The sequence below is a fragment of the Mchenga conophoros genome, linkage group LG7, assembly GCF_057382185.1.
Source record: "Mchenga conophoros isolate Kocher_MC1m ecotype Shallow Benthic linkage group LG7, M_conophoros_male_GT1.1, whole genome shotgun sequence".
Classification (NCBI taxonomy): Eukaryota; Metazoa; Chordata; class Actinopteri; order Cichliformes; family Cichlidae; genus Mchenga; species Mchenga conophoros.
The window spans coordinates 48699443-48725890 of record NC_140532.1 but is presented as its reverse complement, the minus strand read 5'-3'; the positions used below and the strand labels follow the sequence as shown (position 1 = coordinate 48725890).

General features: G+C 39.7%; 1 protein-coding gene across 2 annotated transcripts in view; it reads left to right on the top strand.

Annotated features, from left to right (window-relative positions):
• dym (dymeclin) overlaps positions 1-26448 on the top strand; it is a 59165-nt gene that overhangs the window by 10954 nt on the left and 21763 nt on the right. For both annotated transcript variants that reach the window (XM_085279822.1, XM_085279823.1), the window contains exons 7-14: positions 963-1088; positions 4184-4323; positions 13261-13446; positions 14485-14663; positions 15600-15725; positions 15842-15955; positions 16616-16710; positions 20290-20389. In XM_085279822.1, the coding sequence (XP_085135948.1) occupies positions 963-1088; positions 4184-4323; positions 13261-13446; positions 14485-14663; positions 15600-15725; positions 15842-15955; positions 16616-16710; positions 20290-20389 (1066 nt within the window). The remainder of the gene's footprint in view (positions 1-962; positions 1089-4183; positions 4324-13260; positions 13447-14484; positions 14664-15599; positions 15726-15841; positions 15956-16615; positions 16711-20289; positions 20390-26448) is intronic.

The following is a 26448-nucleotide window of genomic DNA, read 5'->3' as shown; positions in this document are numbered from 1 at the left end:
AAAGATACAGCAAATCTTGGGGTCAACGTAAAATAAAGGCAGATGTGAAATGTAAACGTTTGATCAGAGGTCAAATGTGACGTGATATTTGGATGCAAACTGTAATGTGATATTTACAATCCCCATATACCAGTATCATTTCCCAAATGTTGCCAATACAAACAGACAATTTTAAAGATAAAGCTTCAAATGAAAAGTTGACCTTATTCGACCCTGATGAAAAGGTCAGAGGTACAATGTAATGTGATAGTTATAGGTTATCGATACAAACAATGGCAATAAGAAACATAGTTTTAGATGGCTCTATGTAGCATTATTATCACCTTCAGATCAATCTATTGATAGTGAAGGAGAGATCAGAGGTCAAATGTGACATGATAATCTTGATACAGCTATTTCTATATGTTGACAATATATGCCACACTAGTAAAATCATAGTTTCCAAGTTAAAAGTTTTGTCCGTTTTCAGCCAATAAACAATGGAGTTTATTGGCAGAAATCTAACAGACAAACTAAAAAAATCATTTTTCGTCACTGATTAATAGGAAGAAGGCTGAAAACTGAACTAAGGGCGCGTACATATGAGCATCATTTTATAACTCCGTGACCTGTAGTGTGCTAAGAATTGGCATTTTAGCAAGGTAGGAAATGTACTGTAGAGTCTGGATTTTTTGATATAAATGGATAAACTGTTTACAAAAAAGATGTTTTTAGTCATAAAACGGGTCTGAAAAGAACCATCAAGGCATGATATGTAGTGCTGCCACCTTCAGCTAACTGCAGTGCTCTGTCATCCTTTTATGAAGAGATGTTGACATCAATGCAGCCAAGAGAGCATATCAATCTATTCTGTTTGAAAGCATGCATGAAATGCTTATAGATATTATTTTATGCAGATGTTTAGCTATAAAATTGAGTTTGTTTATTTACATGAACTCTTTGTGTTACATTGTTTTCTTTAGTGACATCACCTATAGCATCCTGTTTGAGGCAGTGACCGTGCTGCTGGTATTCTTCTCCTATCAGCTCTTCTACAAAGACATCCTCAGAGATGGAATTATATACCAGCACATCATGAAGGGACGATGGTGAGGAAACACACTCGCTCACACTCCACTGAAGACTACACTTAACTTGAAGTGCCCATATTAACAGAAAAGGTAGAAATGGAAGTGTTTTGTATGTGATTATGTGCTCACAAGCCACTTTATTAGTTATATCAAACTGGTCCCCCTTTTGGCTTGCTTGACCTGCTTGAATTCTTAGTGGCACAAATTAAATCTGGGTACCCTGTGGTCATAAAAGGATGGACATGGTCAGCAACAATCCTCAGGTAGTCGCAGTGTCTCTAGAAAATCTCCCCAACAGCATTGCACCATCAGTACCTTGAACTGATGATGCAAGGCAGGATGGATCCATCCTTTCATGGTGTTTATACCAAATTCTGACCCTACCATCTGAATGCTGCAAAGTTTTTCTTCTGTTATCCAACAATTTTGCGAAGTCCATGCAACATAACCTGACAGGAGTGACCCCCGGTGTGCTCTTCTGCTGCCCCACCTGCTTCAAGGTTCAGCAGGTTGCATGTTCAGAGATGCTCTTCCACAAAATGTTGCAATTTGAGTTACTGTTGCCTTCTTAAAGCAATTTGACCATTCCCCTTAAGGTAGGGGTGTCCAACTCCAAGCCCCAAGGGCCGGTTACCTGCAGGTTTGAGACAGCTGATTTAAAAGGCTAAATGACCTCCTCAACATGTCTTGAAGTTCTCCAGAGGCTGGTAATGAACTCATTATTTGATTCAGGTGTGTTGTTCCAGTGTGATAAAACCTGCAGGCACCGGCCCTTGAGGCCTGGAGTTGGACACCCTGCCTTAAGGCCTTTTGACCCTGTGAACTGCTGCCAACTGCATATTTGCTCTCTTTTTATACCATCTTCTGTAAACCCTTGAGATAGCAGGTTGATTTAAACATGCCTAAATGAGTTACTGTCACATCATTGGCTGGTTTCAGGACATAGTATATATGTCTGTCTTCCTCCCTTCACCTCCAGCCAGTGGCAGCAGATGACTGCCCCTCCCTGAGCTTGGTTCTGCCAGGGGTTTCTTCCTGTGAAAAGAGAGTTTTTCCTTCCCACTGTCACCTAGTGCTTGCATCTGTTTTTTGTTTTTTTTTCTCTCTAATATTGTAGAGTCGTTACCTCATTATAAAACATCCCTTGCGGTGACTGTGATTTGTGGCTATATGCAAATTAAATTGAATATTTTTAATTAATAAGCAGCTGAATAGGTATATCTATTAAAATAGTCACTGAGTGTATCTACATGACTGCGCAGTGCATGTGCAGAACGCCTACAAAGCAGCCAGTTTGGCAAACCTTAAAATAAACAATGAGCTGCTGCTTCACAGTCTGCCATTTTTGTTCACTTGCTAGAGTGGCTTGTCTGACTCTAAAACGTCTAAGCAATGAGCAAAAACACCAAATGTTCTGTTGTTGGCTGCAGACCTGCACAAGTCTTCAGGCACATCTGAGAAAACGAGACTCAGTGATTTATTTTTGTTTTTGATGATAATTCCACAGAACAACAGGGTGTTTGCATGCAGCATGGCTAATATCGTTCCACTAGCATTGATGCTTGTCACTGTCCAGAGCTATGGGGAACTTATTGTATTGTATCATTGAAGCTTGAAGATCCTGTTTGGGCAGAGGAATAAATGGTTATAATACATGTAATTGTGACAGGGGAAAAATAGTTGCATTGAAATATTTATGCGGTGGTTAACGGCTTGACTTCTGCAGGATTCACAAGGTGTTAGCCAAGAGCCCTCAGGCTGCTGTGCCATACTATAAGTTGCAGTCCATAACTAATGTTTATGCCAAATCAGCTGATCAATAGATTGCATTTTTTGGGAGGGGAGCTAAAATGTCTGAACCTGTAAATAAATATAATAGGGTTTTTTGTATTTTTTATTAATACAGCCCCATAATATTTTTGTTTTTCAGTCAAATAATCTACTCACATAAAATTAACCTGTTGGTTGTCCTTGTCCCATTTAACTGATACCAAAAGAAGAAAACAAAACTAATTTAGCCAATCACAGCCACAGCAGTGTGAGAGCGAAACATTAGCCTGTTTATTATAATAAATGTTAATGCAAGCCTGTACATGGAAATGGTTTTCTTGAATGTTATTAAATTTAGATAACTGCTGTATTTTGATGCATTTTGTTTGAGTCCAATAGTTGCAGTTTAGACTAACACAACCAAAGCGAGCACTTTGGCTCAGTGGATTGAAGTGATGAAAGGTTTTCAAGTGACAAAACAGCTTTGAAGGCCATCTAATAAGATTTAGTGTTTCCAGAAAGTAAAGCACAAACAGTGATATTAGATCCACAAGAAATTACAGCTTACGTGTAAAGAAGGGAAAACTGACTAAGATTGATGCCCAACATAGACACGTGTAAATGGAGAGCGGGTTGTTAGACGTGGCTGTAGACACGCACCTGCATGCACATATGTGCGTTTTGCTTTCTGCTGCACTGTGAAGAATATGGCGTGATCAGCGACTAGGAAGGTGCTAAGGCTGACTTTGCAAAAGAGCTGATTTTTTTTCCTCTCTCTCTGGAGAAAATCCTCACAATCTGTTCCTATTCTGTTTCTAAAATTAGCATTTCTTGTCTTTAGCAGGTAAGGAACACTTTTAAACATGACCAAATAACCCCAGTGCTTTTATTCTCAGAACTTTTGCGGAAGGCTTCACTTATTATATATCTAATAAAGAAAACTAAAGTGCTAAAGATGAGAGTGATTGTCTCCGTGCCTCCTTATATTATTCAAAACCTTTATTGTTCAGCCCTTCAATTATTCACACATGATCTAATTTTAAAGAATTGAAATAAAGCTAAGACCACAACTGTAGGGCTTTATTCTTTATGTGTGCTTTACTTTTAAGGCCTAATCTAAGCAGTGAATATAGAGACAAATGATGAACCCAGTACGAATGCAGCTACTACTCCATACTCTTTGTGATGCAAGAAAAAAGGGAGGATAAAGTCAAATAAAATAACAAGCCCAATTTCCTTTGACTTTTCATATGCGCTGAGGTATAAATGTGCATTTATGTCTCACATTGAGTCCGAATGTCCAGTTTTGTCTTTTTAAAACCGTTATCATCCCTTTTCCACAGCATGTGTTTAACCAGTCGACTGGTGAAGACCCTGCTCTACAACTTCATAAGGCAAGAGAAGTGTCCTCCTCCTTCAACCCACATTTTCGAACCAAAAGCTGAGGGCGGCTTGCTTTATGGTCTGGCGTCAGGAGTGGCAAGTACGAGCACACTCATCAACACACGATAAAAAAAGGGAAAGCTTAATTATTATTGTATTTACTAATCAGATTGCTACCCAGATAAGAAGGCAGATCCCACTTTTTGTGTGTTTATGTTTTTATTGAAATATCTTTATTTTTAATTCGTAGTCAAAGTGTGAATATTTAAACAGTTTACTTTGTACATTTCTGTAAAACTTTGGAACTTTGGTCATTTTCACACCTTTAGTTTGTTTACTTGTAGCTTTTCCCCGTGGTCTGATTTGTTTTCAGATGAATCAAAATGTGTCACTGAAAACTACGTGACAATGTTCAGTCTGCTCACTGGCCGCATGTATCTGTGGTGGGGTGCTGTGTTCTGGACTATTGGAGAACTCAGAGAATTTATGTTCAGTTCACGGCTAGTTGCTAGCCTGCACAGACCTTTGCACATCTATGGTACCTTCCCACACTGAGAATACAAAGGATACGAGGCTATGAGAGGTTTTTTAGCTCTACTGTGTTCACACCTACACAAATGAACCCCACCAAGAGGGGAAAACTAATTACTTTGATTTAAACGGACACACTGCAGGTGTGAAAACGCCCTTAGATTACTGTATTATTGCATTAGGGGACTGTGGTGAGCTTTTCAGATGCAGTCACCTGTTTTTTCCTTCCAAATTGTTGCCTAAAATGAAGCAGTGATGTGTCTAGTCACATCCAAAGACTCATATTTTTCCCCGTCTCATATTGTTTCTCACACATACACACACTGCAAAAAAATTCAAATATAATAATTTCTCAATAACATGCCAAATTGAATTCACTGGCTGGTTGGGGTTTTCCTGTGTGAATTTAACTGGGTGCCTACTTTTCTGTCTCCATAACGACTCCTTGTGTTCCTCACCCATTTTTGTCTTTTGTTCTAGTGATGTTGCCACTAGCAACACATCAAAATCAAACTGTTGGATTAACACATCCACACGCCGTAAGATTTATACATTACAGTTATGTTGGGGTGTGGGGGATTTTATAAAATATAAACTGACCCGACGCATCTGAGAAATAAAAGTGAGAGCAACGCTGCTGAAATGAATGACAAAAAAATGAGCGGATTTTTGTTGTGTGCATTTTTAGCTGGTAATGTGCACTGTGTGTGCCTGTTTCAGTGTGAGAACAGGGCCGGGTTTCCCCCACGGATAAACGGTCTTTGTCGGTTGTTGGTGGCAGATTCCTATCAGTGAGCCATCACCATTCAAGCCAGCCTGTCTGTCTGTGGCCAGTGATCAGCTCGATGAGTTATGGTGCCCTGTCCTGTTCTGTAATCCTCTAGAGCCTGTCTGTCTGCAGCCGCCTCCCTTATACACACACACGCAGACCAACAAAGACACAAGCCCTCTTATGCTCAGAGCTCAGAAACAACACTTGTTTTCTTTCTCTGTCTCTGTGTCTCGTATGCATGGAGGCATTTGGCACTGACAGAATATACAAGTGGGTGTTATTCTGAAAACAGTAACTATCAGATGACTTTCTTGAACTTCGTTATACTAGCAAATGTTTGGCTAGTTAGGAGAATTAGACCAGTTTCACAACTGAAGGGCAGTTTGCCCCTCGTGGTTGGGATTGCTCAGCTTGCGAAAACGATTATATAAAGTCATCAGTCGAAAATAACTGATGATATTAAACTAGACTACAACTGTTGAGCCATGCAAAGCTATATTTATGCAAAATAGTGCTCTGAGTTGAATGATGGCATTTATGTTGAGCCGATTTCATTTTATCATCTCAGTCTACTGAACTAAGTAGCACAGAGGACAAAATACAGCTGAGGCAAAGAGCAGTATTATTCATCTGTATTAATGTGGCCGTGTACTAAAGGATGTCACAGAAAGATTTCATGGGTGAGAAGGATACACATGCTTAGTTCCTGTACTTAAGTAGAATCATCGTCTATCTGCGCTTTACTGGAGCGTTTAGCTTTCTGACCACATTTTACTTTTATTTGTTACATCTGTACTTTCTACTCCTTGCATTTTTGAAACGTGCTCATTACTTTAGGTTTAAGACATTTGAGGAGAGTTATTGTTTCCTGTGAATGAGTGCGTTTCCAACAATAAACCAGTTGGAACCTAATAAAGGAAACAATAACACAATCTTATTGATGTATCCATCACTGAGGGTTATTGTAAAGGAAGAGATCACTCAGGGGGTTAAAGTGACTGCGAACGATCCAAAATGGCGTTTTTGGCGCAGATGTGTGTAAATTGTGGTAATGGTATTTCAGCAAATAGCTAGCACTACAAATGTGGAGAAACATTTTTGAAGTGGAAGGCAATATTTCTAATAGCTCAACAAATATCAGCAAACGCACAAACTGTTTCTGTGCAGTTTTTCCACACAGTGGTTATGCTATTCACAGTTGTTTTATTTCTTAAAGAAAGGAAAGAATGTGTGAGGAGTTCATTTAGAGACGTAACCCCTAAACACACACACAGTTTGGTCTGGACTAGTTATGACCAGTGTTGGTCAAGTTACTTGAAAAAAGTAATCAGTAACTAATTACTGATTACTTCCCCAAAAAAGTAATCCGTTACTTTACTGATTACTTATTTTCAAAAGTAATTAATTACTTAGTTAGTTAGTTACTTTTAAAAAACACGATTTACAACCTGAAGAGGTGATAAAGCGATAGATCTTTCAGCCCAATTCTACTTTTTTTGCATAATCCATCATACAACATGTAATCAAATGGAAAAGTCTCTTTTTTTTAACTTATCAGTTTTAATCTTTTAACTTTATGCATCAAGCAAAAAAATGTAATTATGTGCAACATTCTCTGACTTGAATAAATTAGTTTAAGATTTAAACCTATTTTCTACACATTCCAGCCCATAAAATAAAATATTTTTTGTGTTTACACTCACTCTTTCAAATAGATGCAAGTAAAACACAGCAGAAAATAAATAAAGTCAAAGACTCAGCTGTCCTGTTGCTCTATTTTCACCTGTAAAGCAGGACTGCGGTAGGCGGAGGTTTACCCTGGTGCAGGTGTGCCGCGGTCAGTGGAAGAATCCGCGACTTTCTCTGTGAATTTCCCATTATGTCGTTGCGCACTCGGTGCTTGCTTGGAAGTTTAGGGGTTTTTTCCGCTGTAAAAATAAGTTTTCTTCCCACGCACGATGGACGCTAATGTTTTTGTCACATTTTATGGAATCAAACTCAAAGTAAGGTCAGTACTTCCACGCTTTAAACGCTGCACGCTCATACTCTCTCCCACAATCGATATGTGATCCATTGTTGATCTGCACACAGCTGTTGTCACTAACTTATGTCACTGTCACTGTCATGAGACATTCTCGCAAAAAATCACGGTTTTAGTAACGCAGTAACGCAGCGTTCCTACGGGAAAGTAACGGTAATCTAATTACCGTTTTTGCAATAGTAATCCCTTACTTTACTCGTTACTTGAAAAAAGTAATCAGATTACAGTAACGCGTTATGACACTACCTGTTTTGTTTTTTTATACTTGCCATGCCTAAACACTTGAATCGTGGACAGATTTTTTCCAAGAACCAGACACTGACCTTGGCAAAGCAAAGCAGTTCTTGAGTTTCTTTGGCATTTTAATGTCTAAGGGGTAGGATGTCTGTCACACACTCTGCTGTCTCAGTCTGAGCAAGCGTCTGCAGGGGGGATTATCACCCAGACTGGCAACTCAGGAGCTTTTCCTCCCCTCCTCTTCACTCCCCTCCCTCTGCTTCCATAGGAATTCAATTGGTAATTAGCCTCCAGGTGCTGATAATCAAAGGCACTTGTTTAACTGATCAGCTGCAAGTGTGACCACCTCTATAAAAGGAAGAGATCTATCCGCTTGTTCATCTGGACCAAGGAGGAATGAATTCAGCAATGATCTAAGAGAAGCAATTGTCTTTGCCCTTCAATCAGGGAAGGGTTATAAAACTATTTCAGAATAACTGGATTTTTCACAAGTGGAAAACTGTTAAGACAGTTGCCAAACTTCCTAAGAGTGGATGTCCCAGCAAATGTACCCTGAGGTCAGACTGTGCAAGGGCAGAGAAATATTTAAAAAACAAAACAAAAAAACAACTACATCTCAGACTCTTCAGGACTTAGCAAGTTCATAACAGTCCAACTAGAAGAAGACTTCAGGACTGTCATAAGAACAGTCATATCAGCAGAGCTTAGGTTTGCAAAGTTGCATCTGAACAAACCACAAGACTTCTGTAACAAATTCCCCTGGACAGACAAATCAAAATGGAAATGTTTGGCTATAATGCACAGCACCATGTTTGGTCAAACATCCAGCATATCAACACAAACACCTCACACCAACTGTAAGGCACGGTGGTGGGGGCGTGATGATTTGGGCTTGTTTTGTACCTTGCGGGCATTGAGTCAACCATAAACTCCTCTGCGTACCAAACTATTCTAGATTCAAATGTGAAGCTATCTTTGAAGCTTGGCCCAAATTGGGTCATGCAACAATATAGCACAGCAGCAAAGCTACAGCAGAATGGCTGAAAAAGAAGACAGTAAACATGTTTCAGTGGCCCAGTCAAAGTCCAGACTTCAACCTGATTGAAGTGCTGTGGTGAGACCTTAAGATAGCTGTGCAAAAATGAATGCCCGCAGACCTCAACTGAACTGAAGTAGCACTGTAAAGAAGAGTGTCTCGAAACCCCCCACATTCATGTACGAGACTGATAAAGTCATACACTTTATCATACAAGTTATTGTTGCTAAAGGTGCCTCTACAAGCTACTGAATCATGGAGTGTACTTCTACTTCCACATTCCGTCTTCTGCATTTTTGGCTTTGTTTTTGTTAAATATGTAATGACACAAACAGCTTTCTGATTCTGCAGTTTGTTATCTGCAGTCTACATGATTAATATTGAGTTAGCAGCAGCCACACAGACACGCTATGTGTACGTGTATGTGACATTATTGGCATAGCGCACTTAACAGAAAATGATACATTTCTAGCTTGGACTGGAGACTGCTCTCATTTTGCTATTAGGAGTGGAGGATTTGTTGTGGCAGAACTTTGTATTATCATTATGACGGTTACAAAATCTGTGGAATGTTCTCATATGTCGGATATGTTTATGTTACCATGGTTTTGGATTGCATTTGGATAAATGCGCTTTGAGCATATTTTTTGTGAAGAAGTGTGTTTATTTATCGTCTGCACAACATGTTTCCCCACATGCATTTTTTTAAGATAATCATCAGAGGTTTGACATATCCACATGCGCGCATGTGTGTGTGCGTGCATGTGTTTGTATCAGTGTATCTGCGTGCTTGGCCAAAACATTGGGCTAAAGCCCTGAAGTCATATTTCATTCACTGTTATGCAAGTAAATAAGTAAGTAGCACACTGTGTCTGTCTCTGTTGACCAGTGTCTGTCTGCGCTGTGTTTTTAGCCGTAACTATGTGGAATCCTTTCCAACTCCAGCTCCCTTCTCTAGTGTCTCCACTGAGGTGTTTACATGTTCACGTTGCTCCTGAATTAGAAAAGCAAAAATTTCACTCGTTTCATAGAGATTTGAACTCTTGTATGTTTTTTTTTGTTTTTTTTAATAAGCCTGCTTCTATTGCTGGAATTACTGCAGCTGAAAAATGACAGTCGTCAGATGTTAAGGAGTACAAGCCAGCTTAATTAGGACTGAAATTTTTAAATATAACTATGTTCACTCCATTACTACAACCTGCATTATGAACTGCATCAGAAGAAATAAAGTGAGAGTCGAGGTCAATATCAATTCATCTAGGTGATCTGGACTTAGAGGGTTTTCAGCCCACCTAATGTTTTGATTTAAATACTCTGTGCGCCAGTATTCGCGTGTCTGATGGCAGTAGTCATTATGCAAGACTAAGGCCAAGTAAAGCAACAGCACCGCATGTTCTGTTGCAGAAACTTGCAGTGTGGTCTGGCTTTGAGTTTCTATAGACTGTGGGTGCACATTGTGAGGAGAAGTGCAGATAATGAAGAGGTTGTTTTGGTAACATGCTCATCCTGCAAGTAAAGTAAGGTTTTCTGGGGGCATGGTTTGCATGTAGCACCTTTCAGCACCCCCCAAGTCCTAAAGCCCAGATTCTCATTTCAGCGTAGTAGCCTCTGTGAGAGAGTGTGTGACCTTCTCTTTTCCTCACTTTCCCCTTCCTCCTCCTGGTGTCCTCCTCCTCCTCCTCTTTTTCCACTGGGCAGCTGGCCAGGTCCTGAGCAGCCTAAGCAGGGTAGCATTATTGGGTTTATGTGGTGGGCAGGCAGACAGGCAGAGGGAACCAGGCCAGATGGCTAACAAACAGCACCCACTAAGGTAAAATAGAGCTGTGTGTGTGTGTGTGTGTGTGTGTGCGCGTGCGTCAGATATAGTGCAGGAAATGTGGCTGCCAGACCGGTCTCTCTGAAACTGCTGGGCTAGTCACTGTGGTGCCAGTGAAGAGATGTACGGGGCTCCGTCACAGCTTGGCCTTCTCTCGCTTGATCTTGTTTTCTCTCACACTCGCGTCTCTTTCTGGCCAGCAGAAATGAAAGCTTATCATGTGCGTGTGTGTGCGTGTTTGTGTGTAAGGGAGAGACAGAGTGACCAGTGCAAATTATGTAATTCATCTCTCGGGGTTATTCTTTTTTTCTTGTTGTTGTCAAAGCACTTTGCTGATGTTCTTTCACCCACATATAAACAAGCTTCGTCCCCTCCTCTATGGAATTGGGTTCACATTCCTAAACACAAACGTTGGAGTAGCTCTTGGCTAGTCATTAGTGAACCAACATGTAAACATAAGGAGAAAAATAAGGGGGGGAAACGTGTTTGAAAAGCTCCTTTTTCAGAATGCAAAGTCATTTAAGACAAATTAGTTTCAGGCTTCTTCAGTCAGAAACGTTCTTTTTGTCTTGGACGCTTTTGTTTCCCATCAGTCCAAACAGGATACATGAGAATGCCTCTTTAATTTTCTTCAGTTATTTTTTTTTATAATATGATGGGATGCCGGCTTAAACAGGCGTCATATCAGGGCTCAGGGCAGCTAATTAACATGGCTCCATGTGTAACTTCAGCCAGACGTTTGTTACGCTCTTCCAGCCTTCGGCTCTAGATGGCAACAGATCTGCTTGGCTTGTTCTTGAGCTCACTAGTTGGATCATTGTGGGCTCACAACTGCACTCTAACACTTGGTTCACGCATTCTGTTTGGCTAGACGTGGAGGAGCCAGAGACTGTCATCTGTGTACCTTGCTGTTCATGTTTCTTGAGCTTTCTCTTGATGCTTGAAAACACCAGCACTTCGCTTGCTCTACAAGAAATTCTCTCATCTCTCTCTCATCACCCAACAAGAAAGAGGGGGGGACAAAAAAACCCTAACCCAGTAGTTCCACTTTCCGTTTGTGCTGTGGCGCCGTCTGTGTTGTTTCAAATTTCAGGTGCTGCAAACCATTGTGCGTGACTCCATTGTGCCTATTTGGCCTTGATTACATCAGTCTGGCTGTGAATACTTTTCTTTTTTCCCCACTGAAGTGTAAATCTGTTTTTAAGGCTGAAAAGGACTCAATTGTCAAATGATTTCTTTGATAAGATTTCCATGTACAAGCTAACTGCTCTTCCAACTGAATCTTACTTCAATTTTCTGTAGAAACAGAGGACTAAAGTTTTCAGTCCAGTCGATCCTCAAATATGATTCATGTTCTTACAATGAATGAAGTTGCTTTTAATTTCTCATGTTTACGTAGTTTCACAGTGACTTTCATTTCAAATACAAGTCGTGGTACACACACGTTTTCTTTTAGACTCCACAGGAAGCTGTAGGAACCCGCTGTACTCTAATCTGATCATCACTGAACAGCAGACACATACTGAATGGCAATATAGTATGCAAAGCAGCTCAATGTTCAGGTGACAGACACCAAAAGCAGATAATCTTACCAAAACACCAGTAATGTTTGCCAATAAACTTCCACATCAACTTAAAAAGATAACGAAGCATCTGGGGTTTGGATTGACTAGTTTCTGTCATTCAGCAAAGCGTTTGTTCATCTATACAAAGCGTCGACCAGCTAATGTCTCTTTTTTCGGGGCTAATCGAGGGCGCTCTGTGGGATTTGGTTCAGTGCTCTTGGAGGGCCGTTTAAACTCTCTGTTGCAGATCTTCCCCTAGCTTTCTCCACATAGAGTTTATGCTATAGACTGGTGTGAATGCAACTCCCTGAGCATGTTCTTTTGTACGTTTAAGCTTGGTTTTCTGTAAGCTTATGAGTGCTTCTGCCGTGTCTCATCCCCTCTGTGCGAGTACTCTTTGATCCTACTTCAGATGTTCCGTGAATTGAGTTGTATCTTTTCATCGACCTCTCTCTTGTCTGAAGCAACCTTTTCCATTGTTTCACACCATTTTTTGCAGTTATTCTATGTTGTCTAATGTACTGCAGGTCTTTATTAACTCAACTGTGTATGAAAGAAAATACTTTTTTATGCTGTTGTGATGAGTTCAGTCATCTTCTGTGTTCAAGCTAAAGATGCTTGACCTTTACTCTGAGCTCACTTCACTTGTGTTTGCCTTTTTTTTTTTGCCTTTTTTCTTTTTTTTTATGAACCAGCTTCAATTTATAGAAATTCATATTTAATATATAAAACCACTCGGCGAGTTACAACTAATCCAGATACTCTTTGTTGCCATTTATAGGAAGTATATCCATGCTTTCTCATATGACAGTATGGTTGGTTGTTTTTTTGTGTGTCTGTTTTTGGTTTTTTTTTTTTATTGGTTTTTATGCATTATGAGCAAAAACAACAACGTATTTATCTGTCTATCTGTACATAAGCTTTCTTGTACCTCTAATTGTGTCTCTAAATTCCACATTTCTTTTCTTACAGTTTTAAATAAAACTTAATAAAAGAGAAAAAACCCTTGGTGAAAAAGATTGTGTCTTGCTCTTTGCAGGCGGTCTGTGGAGTGTCTTCACATTGGGTGGAGCTGGCAGCAGAGCTGGGATAGACCAGGAACATGACCCTTTACCTTTGTCCAATCAGAGTCTTCTGTTACTGCTGGTATTAGCCAATCTGACAGATGGGCCTGAATGGCCCAACCCCTACCGCCAGGCTATTACTTGTTTCAGAAACACACAAGGTAATATGTACTAGATAAACAAGGCGTGTGTAACACAGCATGCGAAAATCAGATTAGACGAACATATCAAGAAAAAAACAGATTTCATTATTTATCTTTTTATTTTCTACGAATCTCTGATTTGAAGAAGTCAAACTGTGTCTGTTCTTTGAATTATCGTGGTTTAGTAGTGACGCACATAGATACTCCGTCAGTTGTAGTGCGTTCGTAAATGATTAAACTTCTTATTTAAGACCTCCATTAGGTTTCTAAGAAACATCAGCCACAGTCTCCATGGAGTTATCCCTCCGAGCTAAAGATGGATTTATGGAGTTGTAAAAAACAAGATAACATGATAAAAATGTGTATTTTACGTAGTAGCTGTATATGTTCTGTGTTATTGTCATGTTGTTATTGAGATTCATATCAGTACGAAAGCTGGATAAATATTAACTGGTAACTTACGGTGAAGGGGTGGCATTAAAAAGGTGTGCTTTTCTTCCCACTGCTCTTTTTCAATATGTAAACTGAATCAGAACAGAGTGATATTGGAGTGCATTATTTTGGTTGTTTTGTTTTTTTCCTAAATGCTTTTCTCTGTATTGCTTACATTCCCAAAGTCAAGAGTGCTACGGCCCACTTCAAATCCTTAAAAATCTTAAACCTTCACTCTAAAGGGATGTATTTCATTAAAAATTTTACTACTAACGCAGGTTAGTTGTTGTAAATTGCTGACAATTGGCAAAGTGTTAAGTCCAATGTGTTACCCACCTGCCACTGGGACACAAACTTCAGTACAAGAGGTGTACATTTAGGTCAGAGTGAAAGTAATATCACAGACTAGCCGCCTCCTCTTAATAGTTTTTATATAAATATATAACTGCACATACTTACAAACAGAATTTTGGTTTTTACTGTTTTCGGTCTGCCTCTTTTTCTGCGCTGTGTCACATAATGTTTATGATGTTCCAAAACATATTTGGGACAGTTGTTTGTTTGAGTTATGTGAAAGAAGGCAGTGAATACTAATCCTGATAATATTTACCATTGTCCATGCAGACACATCATCGCTGCCTGTAGAGCAACCTCACACTTTCCAGATCAATTTCAACAGTCTGTACACTGCTCTGTGTGAGCAGCAGCGCTCCGACCAGGCCACGTTACTGCTGTACACCCTGCTTCACCAGAACACCAACATGAGGACGTACGTGCTGTCGAGAACTGACATGGACAATCTGGTGGGTCGGATTGAAGTGAATCTGAATCTGACATTTTGGAAACAAATAACACACTTGCTTAATAAAACACATCATGCAGTCCTTCCACACACACATTCAGTACGGCCGTGAAGTTTCGTCATTCAGGACCGATGCCGTGGCTCGGTGAACAGGCGAGATTAGTGCGGGGATTGCTGTTGATTTTCTGCGTGGGACCGTGCCAGCTGTTCCTTATAAGATAATAAATTCAAAGATATTTAGTGACTGGAAATCAATCTTTGGCATCTCAGATCAATTTACAAATGATTTAACATGGAGTAGTATAACTTTTTTTTTGCCTTGTTAGCTAAGACGAGGAACAAACCACAACAGAAGAACTCTATGAGGTTGTTTCCAAGACTTGTTTGGAAATCCTCATAAATTTAATCTTCAGTCACATTTTGAAACTCGTTCAGAAGTAGGGAGGCTACTATTGAGGCTAGGCTCTTTGCTCAACAATGAAGCAGTGTAATGAGCTAACAGTGCTACTGCGTATGTTTATTACTAACTGCTAACTTGTTCGCCTCTGGCACTATTAGTAAATTGGGTTAAATAGAATAATGTGAATAACCCCTTTTTGGAATGTGTATGCATTATGTTTTATGGTAATTTTGAGCTGTTTAATGGCTTCTTTTCCAAGACTGTTTGGATTTTTGCCCAGTTTTGTATGTGTGGTTTGTCTCTGGTTAGATGATCCATGAAGAATAAGAAGTGTCACTAGAGTTGTTTTTCAGAGCTGTGGCTCACACCTCATCTGTTGGCCAGCTCAAAAGTAAAATGACTTAGTGCCGCCGTAGTCTTGAACATGTCCTTCTTATACAGCCATGGCATGAGAAATCCACACAAAGTCAGAAGCCTTGCAGATGTCAACCCCGAATACATGTTTGACTCCTTTTCTTTTCCCGCTGTTTGTCTCAGGTGTTGCCCATACTCGAGATCCTTTACCACGTAGAGGAAAGAAATTCTCATCACGTCTACATGGCCCTTATCATTCTCCTCATCCTGACAGAGGACGATGCTTTCAACCGGTCCATCCATGAGGTGGTAGGTAGACGCACTTTACGTCTCAGCTGTTAACCGTCTCTCTTGGTGGTAATAGTCAATGATTCCTGACGTTTTTCACCTGGTTCGTCTAACTTCTGTCCCTCTCCATCTCACAGATATTAAAGAACGTCACATGGTACACAGAGAGATCGCTAACAGAGATTTCTCTCGGCAGTTTGCTCATCCTGGTGGTGATTCGCACCATCCAGTTCAACATGACCCGGACAAGGGTAAAATTAACACACGGTGATGAAGACGTTTGTACATTTGTGAAAGAGGCATATGTTACAGTCCTGTGCAAAAGACTTTTTTTTTTTTGAAAAAAAAAAAAATTCAATTAATTTTTTTTTTTTAAATGAGACCCCTGTTCATCGAAGCAAATGAGAGAAAGAGCACAAGGATGTGACATTAATGAGGTGTTATACCGTATACTTTGTATTTCAGATTGTTTCCCTTTGTGAAAATTGTCATGCAAAATGTTTCTCAGTCTAAATGTACTTTCCCTTTCTCTTGATGTCACATTTTACATAGTTGTGCATTCAGAGCTTAGCACATTATTCTCAGTCCCTGAAATGATTATTTGGTGCAGTTTCAATAGCTGACCTTACACTAACTTTTCATCTAATTCCCCAGTGCTGGGGGGGATACAAGGAATCAGAGATCATAATGTCTTTACCCAAAATTAGGCTGTGGTTTACTGAAATATGTATTGCATCATTTTTTCTTACTGTCTGTCATTGCAAATTCAGTCCTAACACAGACCTGATGTTCAGTGCATTCCCAGCTCACACATGGCATTTGGCATGATTGGAGTGTTTGAGTTAAAAGCAATTTTCAGTTTGATCTTTATGCCAGTATTGTCTGCTTGCTTGTGTGTGCGTCTTCTCCAGGATAAATACCTGCACACCAACTGTCTCGCTGCACTCGCCAACATGTCAGCACAGTTTCGATGTCTCCACCAGTACGCTGCCCAGCGGATCATAAGGTAAGCAATTAACTAAGGTGTACAAATAATAAAGCAAGTGGGGCATGACAGATGATGAGATGTCTGTAGAATACTTGTATGAGATGATTGAAAAGCAGAAAAAAAGCACGTTCGCACAACACTCAGTAGATTTTTTTTGCAGATTCATGTTGAGGCAGCACATAATATTTGTCATTATAGTAACTTGACAGTAGTTGCAGCAAAAGAGGCTAAAAAAAATAGATTATTTAGTGAGTGGTAAGATTGTGCAAATGACATCGTTATGTAAGAAGGGGGAAATTAAGGGGAAAGTGTTTGGCCCATGTGGAGACAGAAGAAGAGGATGGGGTCCAAACCACACACACAGATACAGATATCAAGTCATTCTTGTCTGTTAACTGCAGACAACAGGAAGGGAATGTTTCCTTCCCTTAAGACGTGCACAGACTCACGCACACTCAAAGATCGTCTTATCTCCCTGCCTGTGTCTCTATCCATATCTGTGACTTTGGTGTTTTGAGTCAGAGAGGAACAGCGTCTCTGTATTTCTACGTGTCTGTCCAGAAGTGATGTAGAAGAACCGACTCCATGTCTGATGATAATGATAATGGTGATGACTGCGATGGCTCGGGCTGGGCTAAACTGGCTGGCTGCTAGATAAAGGGAATTTCCTGCCAGGAATTTCCTAATGTCAGAGTGGCAGCGCTGAACTCTGCTCCATAATTGACTCTCTGAGAGAATCGCGGCTGGTGTTGTTTATTTTAAGGCGGCAGTGGGTTGATTTGCCCTAACCACAACCCCCACACATCTTTCCTTACTAATTTAACGTTTTCCCTGCTCTCCATCAATATTTCCTTTCTGCCAAATTGTTCCTCTATCCCTGCTCGTGTGTCGGCAGACTCAACAAATGCAATTTAGGTCACTGTAATGCTGCAGGTAATGATCATCTTCAATCTGCCAGTTGTTTTATAATATTAATCAATTCATTGTTTCGTTTATTAAAAAAATGTATACATGAGATTTAATATTCACATATAAGAAGCTGGAATTGTGTCTAAATAAACCAGTACAGCTAAATTTGTTGTCATTTTAAAAGCGATCCACGCTCATTTTATTCATATTTTAAATTTGGGGGAAAGGTTTTACTTTTATCTCTGCTGTGAAAGGTTTGTGGATTGTTATGCAACAAGGTGTGTGCCAGAATGTAACAGAATTTTACAGCGCATTGTGTTCTGCCTTCTGGTTGGCTGTAGACCATTGTCAGTCAATCTCGTGCCGAGTCTTCTGTACAGTACAGAATGCGTTCAGCTTGTCAAATTTACATAAGTCTTCCATTGCTAGCCGAAAACATTTTGCACCGTCAAAGGCAACCGCGGGTGCCTTTGCTTTCATTCTATGATACTGGACTTATTTTTCTATGAAGGTTTAAACGTGTGGAAAAGTGTGTTCGAGCCTGTCGGAGAAAAGTGTATAAAGTGTGTAGTGAGGGATTTTACAGCCATAAAACATTTATAATAACTGTAAAAAATAAAGTTGGCTACTTTGTGGATTTCACCTATCGCGGGTTATTTTTGGAACGTAACTATTGTGATAAACAAGGCACCACTGTATACCAAATGAGCATCATGTTGTATGAAATAAACAAGTGACTGAGACCATAAAGGTATGAGGAAAATGTTTACTGTGTTTATTTTGAAACCATATGAGCTGATTTTAATAAAGCCCTAAAATAAAATGGTGAAACTATAAATGAGCGTTCCTACATTTCAATTTTAGATTTAGAAAAGAATCCAAGCCTCCAGATGGGTATTTAAAATGAACGCTGTGTCATATATACAAATGTTTAATCACAATCGAGCACAGTGTGTGTCCATAACGAAACCTCTGCAGTGCTGGGAACAGGACGTCTTTAGGTCTTTAGTGTGTCTGTCATTACTTCGGCCTCATAACTGATTTGGGGATCATGCCAGTACTGTTGAAATCTTTTGTGTCACTGATGAGACAGGCCAGCTTGTGACAGTGTGTTATTGTGGGCACCGTCCCAGGTGGAGCTCACTCGGTGGTCTCTCGTTTAAAATGTGGTGGGAAACGAGCGTAGATAGTACAAGAGGTCCTTGAGTAGTTGTGGCTAATAGAGGCTTTGACTTTAGGTCTGAAGATGATAAGTAGACCTCCGTGTAGCTGCTCACATAGCTCTATTTCACCAATTATCCCGGATAATGAGTGCTAGGGGATTTAGAGTGTGAGTGTGCATGTGTGCGCTGTGCTGTGCTGACAGGTGGGTAGTTGTAGCTCCAAGGGCTTATCAGAGCTCTGTTTGTGCCTCTTTAGCTTGTTGATGTCATTGATTTTAATTTATTCAGATTTTTTTTTAAATCTTCTTGATTAACACACAAATTAAAGATTTAGCACCCCTGAGCACCCACAGAGGAGATTACAAAGTTGTAATTACAAGATAAGGTCACTAATACTTTTTTATTTATTTATTTATTTTTTTACTTTTTATTTTCACAAATAGTACATAATTACATAACATAATACAGTGTACAATTCAAAACCAAAAAATCAACAAACAGACAAACACACATAAAACAAACAACAAACTGATAACTAAACACAAAAAAAACAAAAAAAAAAAACAAAAACAAAAAAACAGCTCAGTTCCATTACAGTTTAAACATTCAAGAGAATCCTTGTAACATAATATTAGAAACATCAGGTTCCACATAGTTCAAGTATGGTTCCCACACCTTAAAGAATTGATCTGTTTTTGAATGCAGTATACATGTAAGATATTCCAGTGGCACTAAATCCAACACTACTCTTTGCCAACCTTTAATAGTTGGTACTTTTTCATAAATCCATTGGAGTAGTATATTCTTCCTTGCCGCATAGGTGAGAACACAGTACAATCTCCTATTATTCTTGGATATTAATCGCCGGCTGGGGAGGCCCAGTATGAGAGACAGAGGGTCCATCTCCAATTCACAACCAAAACTAATACTTTTAATAACACTGATAATCAGCAGGATGCCTCTTAAAAAATGCATTTTAGAATATTGTCTCTTTTCAGCTATGAATGAGTTTACTGTTGCATGAGCAGAGCAGTAATGGTTACTCTCTGTGGGTCTGTGCATGCATTGACCCAAACTGTTACTACACCCCAGGTGCAGTCAAGCAGACTGATGTTTGTCTGTGTCGTGCCATCATGCGGTCCCATAACAGCAGCGGTTTAGACAAACGCATAAAATAAGAGGCAGACATGTCAGGCTAAAAGGGGGACGACCATTTCCATGTAGAGATGTACACAAATAAAATGTCGCATTTAGAAAAGAAAACACGAGTTGTGGTTAAATGAATCTCCTGGTAGTTCCCTGTGTGATGAAATATGAAATAATATTCATTCATTTTAAAAGACTTCATTTACAAATCAAGCAGGTCTGCTTTTAAATTAATAAACTGTTCTGAATAGAAGTTTCTGTTCTTAGCAGAGGTAATGAAAGGTCATTGTTAAGTATAAAATGCCACTTGAGTTGTTTTGTTATTCATCTGTCACAGGCACACTCATTCCTTTTCCGTGTCTCTGTGTCTCCCCTGCAGTTTGTTTGCTTTGCTTTCCAAAAAGCACAACAAGGTTTTGGAGCAGGCAACACAGTCTCTGAGAGGCAGACAAGGAGAGAGCGCAGCGTTGCCAGACTATGTGAGTAAAACTTACAAACACAAACAGTCGGTCCCAGTCTGCAAGTTTAATCATATTTGCCAAATTATGTCTCTGCTTGGACTGTGAATAGTAATTAGATGTGGGCATCCGTGGCAGTTTAGCTGAGTTGATCGGTTTGCGTTTAAAGCAGCATATTTGCATCCTTTAGTTTTAAAAAACAGCTGATTTTTATTTTGTTTTTTTCAAGTCAATGATAAATAAGTCTTTCCAAAGGACGCAAGTTATCTATTTTTTAAAGAAATTTAGAAAATAGGCAATCACCGGTTGCTATGTAACTGTGTGTAGTCCTTAACTGGTTGGTGAGGGGATGCCGGTGGAAGTTGCTAAGTGAAACTGGTTGTAAAGAGTTATGCAGTGCTGCAGCAGTAAAGAACATGTCAACGTGTCTGCAAACGCTTGGCGACTGCTTGCTAAGTGGTAGTGAAACTGTGAAAAGTGTGACACAAAATGGGGACTGTTCATCTTCAAAGTAAAACTTGAATTTATTGAAACGTGGAACCAGGAACCAGGCAGAGAGCTTTTACTGCAGTGGTGAATATTCTCCTTAGACTGAGGGCTTAGCATGGATGCGCTAAACATCCATAAATTACTCCTGATGCCCATAAAACCAAAGGATGGCATTTCTTTTACTCTATGGTTGTTCCGCGCATTAAAGGAACACAATAATAATATGTTAATTATTTCTTGGTTATTGCCCAAGCTAACTGTACGCTGGCTGTTTTAGCCTGCAGAGATGAGTGGTCCTCATTTTCTCATTTAAATCTTGGCAAGAAAGCAAATAAGTGTTAACAAATGTTGGACTGTTATGTTCTGATCAGTCCGATTAATCATCAAAATGACTCCACTGACCGTTTGATCTTAACATTCAATAATGGTGAAAAATGAGCATTATCATAGCCTTTGAGTTTTAATAATTACGTTTTAAATGAATACAAACAAGAGCATTGGCTACTTCTACACTTGAGTTGGTTTTATTTGATGTATTTCTGTGTTCCAGATTTTATTTTTTTATTTTTATTTTTTTTGTCTAATTCCACCTGATGTTTTTGAGGCGTTGAACATTTATAAAACAACGTAGACACGACTGGTTAAAAATAAAGAATGATTTGGCATAATCCAGCACCATAAAGCAACTTTACAGTTTCTGTGGAACAAAGCGAAAAGAAAGGCTGTAACTAGCTAGCTAGTTATTTTGCACATTATTCTTTTGACAGAAAAACAACAAAACAGACAGTTTAAAAAAATTAAATACGGTATTGACTGACAGCAAATTTGTCTTTTTAAATATGTTGATATGACAGTCACACCTGACGAGAGCATTTTGTTGGCTATTGACAAACATATGTCGTCTGTATTTGCACGTAGACGCCGCTGCCCTCGGGTATGTTTGTCTGCCTTTTGGTCTGGCTGTCTCATTAGATTTGCTTGGTCCTAGATAAGCGTGCGTATGCAAACACATTTGTGTGTGTGTGTGTGTGTTTGTTAGTGCGAGTTTGGACAAGGTCCCCATAAATACCCTAAGGTGTTGAGGAAACATGAGCGTATGTGAGTGCTTCTTCAACCGTGTAGTGACTGTCTGATGAGGCCCCTTTACAAGCAGACATCTACAGTATGTAACACACATGTATAAAGCATAATTATCCACCCTTGCTTGGATGCCTCCTTCCTTCAGGGTCTATTGTAATGCTCTTTTTTTATTTACAAACATGCATAAGTGGACATTTTATATGACTGAAAATCAAATGGAGAAATAAAGAGATCGGTTTGCCACGATTGCATTTTCTTAAAAAAAGAAAAAAATTGTGAGTACAGCGGTTATATGAGAAAATGGCCTTAAAGTTAATATAATAGAAGCGAAAAATTCAAAAAAGTCAAAGACATGCTCATGCATGGGAGTACGAGGTCAAAAAATAAGGTCATCTACACAACAGCACTCTTTTGATAGAGACTCACTTTAGTGCTCAAGGGTACATGGCAGATTTTCAGCTCGATTATTTCATGGGAATTTTGAATGAGTGTTTTCCTTGAAGTGTCTGACACATTCTCTGGGTCATAGACTTTAAAGACAGAACTGGTCAGCTTTTCTGATATTGTCGTTATCCTTGAGCTTAGACTATACTAACTGGCTGTGGCATTGGTTCCCATGTCTACTATCCACGTCTCCGTGTCCACACAGTGTGCTGTAACGAAAGGGAACATGTTGTATATTTGGACACACACACATATATATACACACTCGAGGTGAGACATAAGTCGAGTGAAATTTTGTCTTGAGCACAAGCTCGAACAAAACTACACAATTAGCCTTCCCCTTGTTTTGAGTGGTGAATATCTTAGTCATAGGTGTTTTTGAGCAGTGGAGGAGATTTGTTGGAAAGAAGGGCTTTCCAGCCTGCTGTTGTCTTACATCTCTCTTTCACCTTCAAGTAGCACAGGTGAAATTGAAAAGCAGATGTTTGACAATGTGTTTTCAGAAATTAAAGCAACTTTAGTAGCGTCTGTTTATTTATTTCTTCACATATTGCCATGTAACTTTGGATATGTGCCACACTGAGTATTGTCTACTTATCAGACGGAAGCTCCATGGGCTGTCTTTTGACAAACATATGCCAAGTAATAGTGTATGGCTTACCATGTTCTTATTTTCAGACTCCTTGGCTTGTTGTTTCCCTCCAAAATGTTGGCATTTGTGAGTAAGATTTAAAGTGTTGGATTGAGTGTGCTATTGGGTCTTTTATTACCAAGCAAAAGGAAGGACATTCCCATCAGTCTATTCTCGTGCCTGTCGGTAAATGCTAGTATGCTAAACTAAAATGTTTAACATGGTCTGCATCATGCCAGCTTAGCTTGTTTACATGCTGAAGGTGGCATTTAGCTTAAAGCACTGTTGTACAGCCGTATAGAGCAGAAACAGAATAATGAGGGGTCTCTGAAATGTAAATATACCTTTAGGCTCTGCACTGCTAGAGCTTTTTTTTTATTGTTAATTCTCTTTGATTTGAGGTTGGCATAGATGGGGAGTTTAAAATGTAGACCCGATGAGCAGCAGTTTGCTGCTTGTTAGCAACTTGTTAATAAAATCTCAGAAAGTAGTCGCTGTAAGTAGCTGATTTTTGTCAGAGCAACACCTAAGCATCCCTAAGATACTCATTATGCCCAGGTTTAGGCTTCACATTGGTTTATGCAGAAAATAATATATGAAACTGACACAAAGCTGCTCTGAGGCCTTAAATTGTATATGAACAAGTATAAAGTATAGCCATTTTTTCTTTTAATAGTTTTAATGTTAAGTTGAAATTCCTTCCTAATTTTCCATGTCTGGCCACTTAACATGACCTTACACGCCAGCTAAAGCCCGTCATTGGTTTTGAGAGATGTGACATCTGAAGGAAGGGCTGCTGTCTCATTATGCCGGCTCCTTTGTTTCCTCCATCGCCGGCTCTCATCTGCTCCTGCGGTAGTAGCGGATGTGGCGGCGTAATTGAAAGCAGCCTGCCCTGGTGTTACTCACAAACCCTCGCCTTAACTTGGGGAGGTGTGGAGGCTGAGGTAGCTGTAAGGAGAGACAGAGGAGAGGAGAGAGCTGACGAGGGGAGGAGAGGGCCCTGGGGTGGGTTAAAGCGTGTTTTTGTGACAGGCATCTGGAAACAATGCAATTTGGCCGAGCCTGGCTGTGGAGAGAGAACTAATGTTTGTTTAATGTGGGATCGTCCTGGACGTATAATCGCTCTCTTTACGAGGGAGAGACCGAGAGGCGGATATGAAAACGTTGTCAAACTGCCCTAAGCTGAGAGTTAAAGCTGGGTGCAGTCTGCTTCTGTGTTAATGTCTCATCTTTCCCTCCGTCTCCTCTTCTGTACCCCCCTTCTCCCTGTAGATGTCTGCCTCTTGGTTGCTGTCTCTCTCTCTCTGGTATATACACACACAGAACATGCCCCCTGTCCCTGAATGTGTTTGCGCGGCTGCGTCTGGTTAGTATCAGGGAAGACAGAGCGAGGGGTTGGGGCCCTTGAGCCCCCACCCCCACCCCCGGGGGGAACATCCAGAGGCTCCCAGACCAAGAAGGGCATCTCTCGTGGGATCCTATGGTTACCTCTGAGTCTGCATTTTTATTCTTATTTTCCTGTCTCATCCACTGAGATATGCCGAGGACATGCAGTTTGCGGTTGTACATGCAAACAAACATAAAAAGATGGAAGTATGTGTTGCATTGTTTGTCACTGTTTATGCTCCCAGCCAGTAATGGTAATGTTACTTCTCTGCCTCTTAGTCTGTTTACTGTTGTACATTTCTGGGAAAAGACTACAAGCGCACACACACACACACACACACACACACACACACACACACACACACACACACTTACATGCGCACAGACACTGCCAGGAGCATGGTGGACCACCCTGTCTATGTGTTTATGTGTCCTGGTTGAGTCACATTCTGTGATCTCTTTTTAATAGCTGGAGTAGACACATGCATTAGCTTTGTAGCACCATTCCTCTTGTTTAAGAGGAAAGCAGAGCCCGGGGATATATCAACAGATAATAAACATTATGCCTTCTGTTTATTATCAGGGCTTTCAGGAATGTGCGGATTTCTTAGGAAGCTACAAAATGATTTTTTTTTGTGCAAAGTCCAGAATCATTCAGTGATGCAAGCTGTTAACTAGAAATTGTGCTTCTGAAGCGAGCTATTATACAGTCTGCGATGTTTATGTGAGTGAGTAGTTGTAATCAGTCAAGCAGCATTAATGTTTGTGCTGACAGTTATTGTTTAGTTTATTTGAAGTGGCCTCACTGCACATTTTCTTTTTTTATTCGCTTGTTTACGATGTTCTACTGCGTTAAGTGTGTTGTAGGTTGTTTGATGATTCAAACATAGTTCACGTGTAGATGGAAAAAGATTTGTAGCCCGAATGTAAACAAAGGGATGAAAATGTGTAGTTTCATATTTTAGGGTGTTACTTTAGTCAATTAGTATTCATAAACATTAATATTAAAATTGAATTAACACACAATAAAAGTTACAAGCTTATATACAATACTGTTCAAACGTCACCCCTCATTTCTTTATATTGTAGCCGGGCTGTCATCATTTTTAAAGTGTTAATGAGCAATAGTTCAGCTCTGAAAACTGAAAATCTGCAGCATCATTCATCCAAATTTCAGCTTTTTGCTTCAAATCATTTTTAGTATGTGTGGAGGAGGTAAAACAGGAAGTGTCTACAAATTAGAAGAAAGCTTGTCTAAAAGAGTTCAGGCTGTGTTGAAGATTAAAGACGGTCATAGGAGCTTATTTATACTGACTTTTAAGCTTGTTAGAATTGCACAAACTCAGTTTTTTTCTTTTAAACTGTATTTCCATGTGTGTGTACATGTTTGAAAAAATCACTGTACTTATTTCTCTTTTCCCCAGCAAAACATAAAGAAATGAAAGGGTGGTTCAAGACTTTTGCACAGTATTGTTGCACACAAAAAAGACAATTCATGAACCATTTATTACACTAGTTCAGGCATGCTGCTATCAGCAAAGGTTGACCCCAAAGGATTATTTATAAACTGGTAATAAGATGATGAGGTCACAGAGGACTCTCACGTTATAAATTGTTGCACCAGGGAGAAGACTGAGAAAGTGAGACCTCTTCACATCCTAGCAACCTTAAACCACACAGCACACTCGAGCTTAAAGTTGACCAGATGAGACGGGTTAAACATAGATGATTGTTTCTTACTTTCAATTCAGAATCCCAGCTCAGTGACGACTCCAATCCAGACCACTTAATCACTTTGGCTAATGTGACGGGAAAACTTGATATTTTTTAAACTGTATTTTTATAGGTTTTACAGCTTTTCCTGCTGATAAAGACCTCCCCACCGCCCCATGTTATGAAATGCATTCTGCTGTTTATAAGGCTTTATTCAGACAGGTGTTATAGTTCGATTAAAACAAGAAAAGGCCTTTTTTTTTTTTTTTTTTTAATTTAACCAGGAAGATCACCATTGAGATTAAAAACCTATTTTACAAGAGAGACCTGGCCA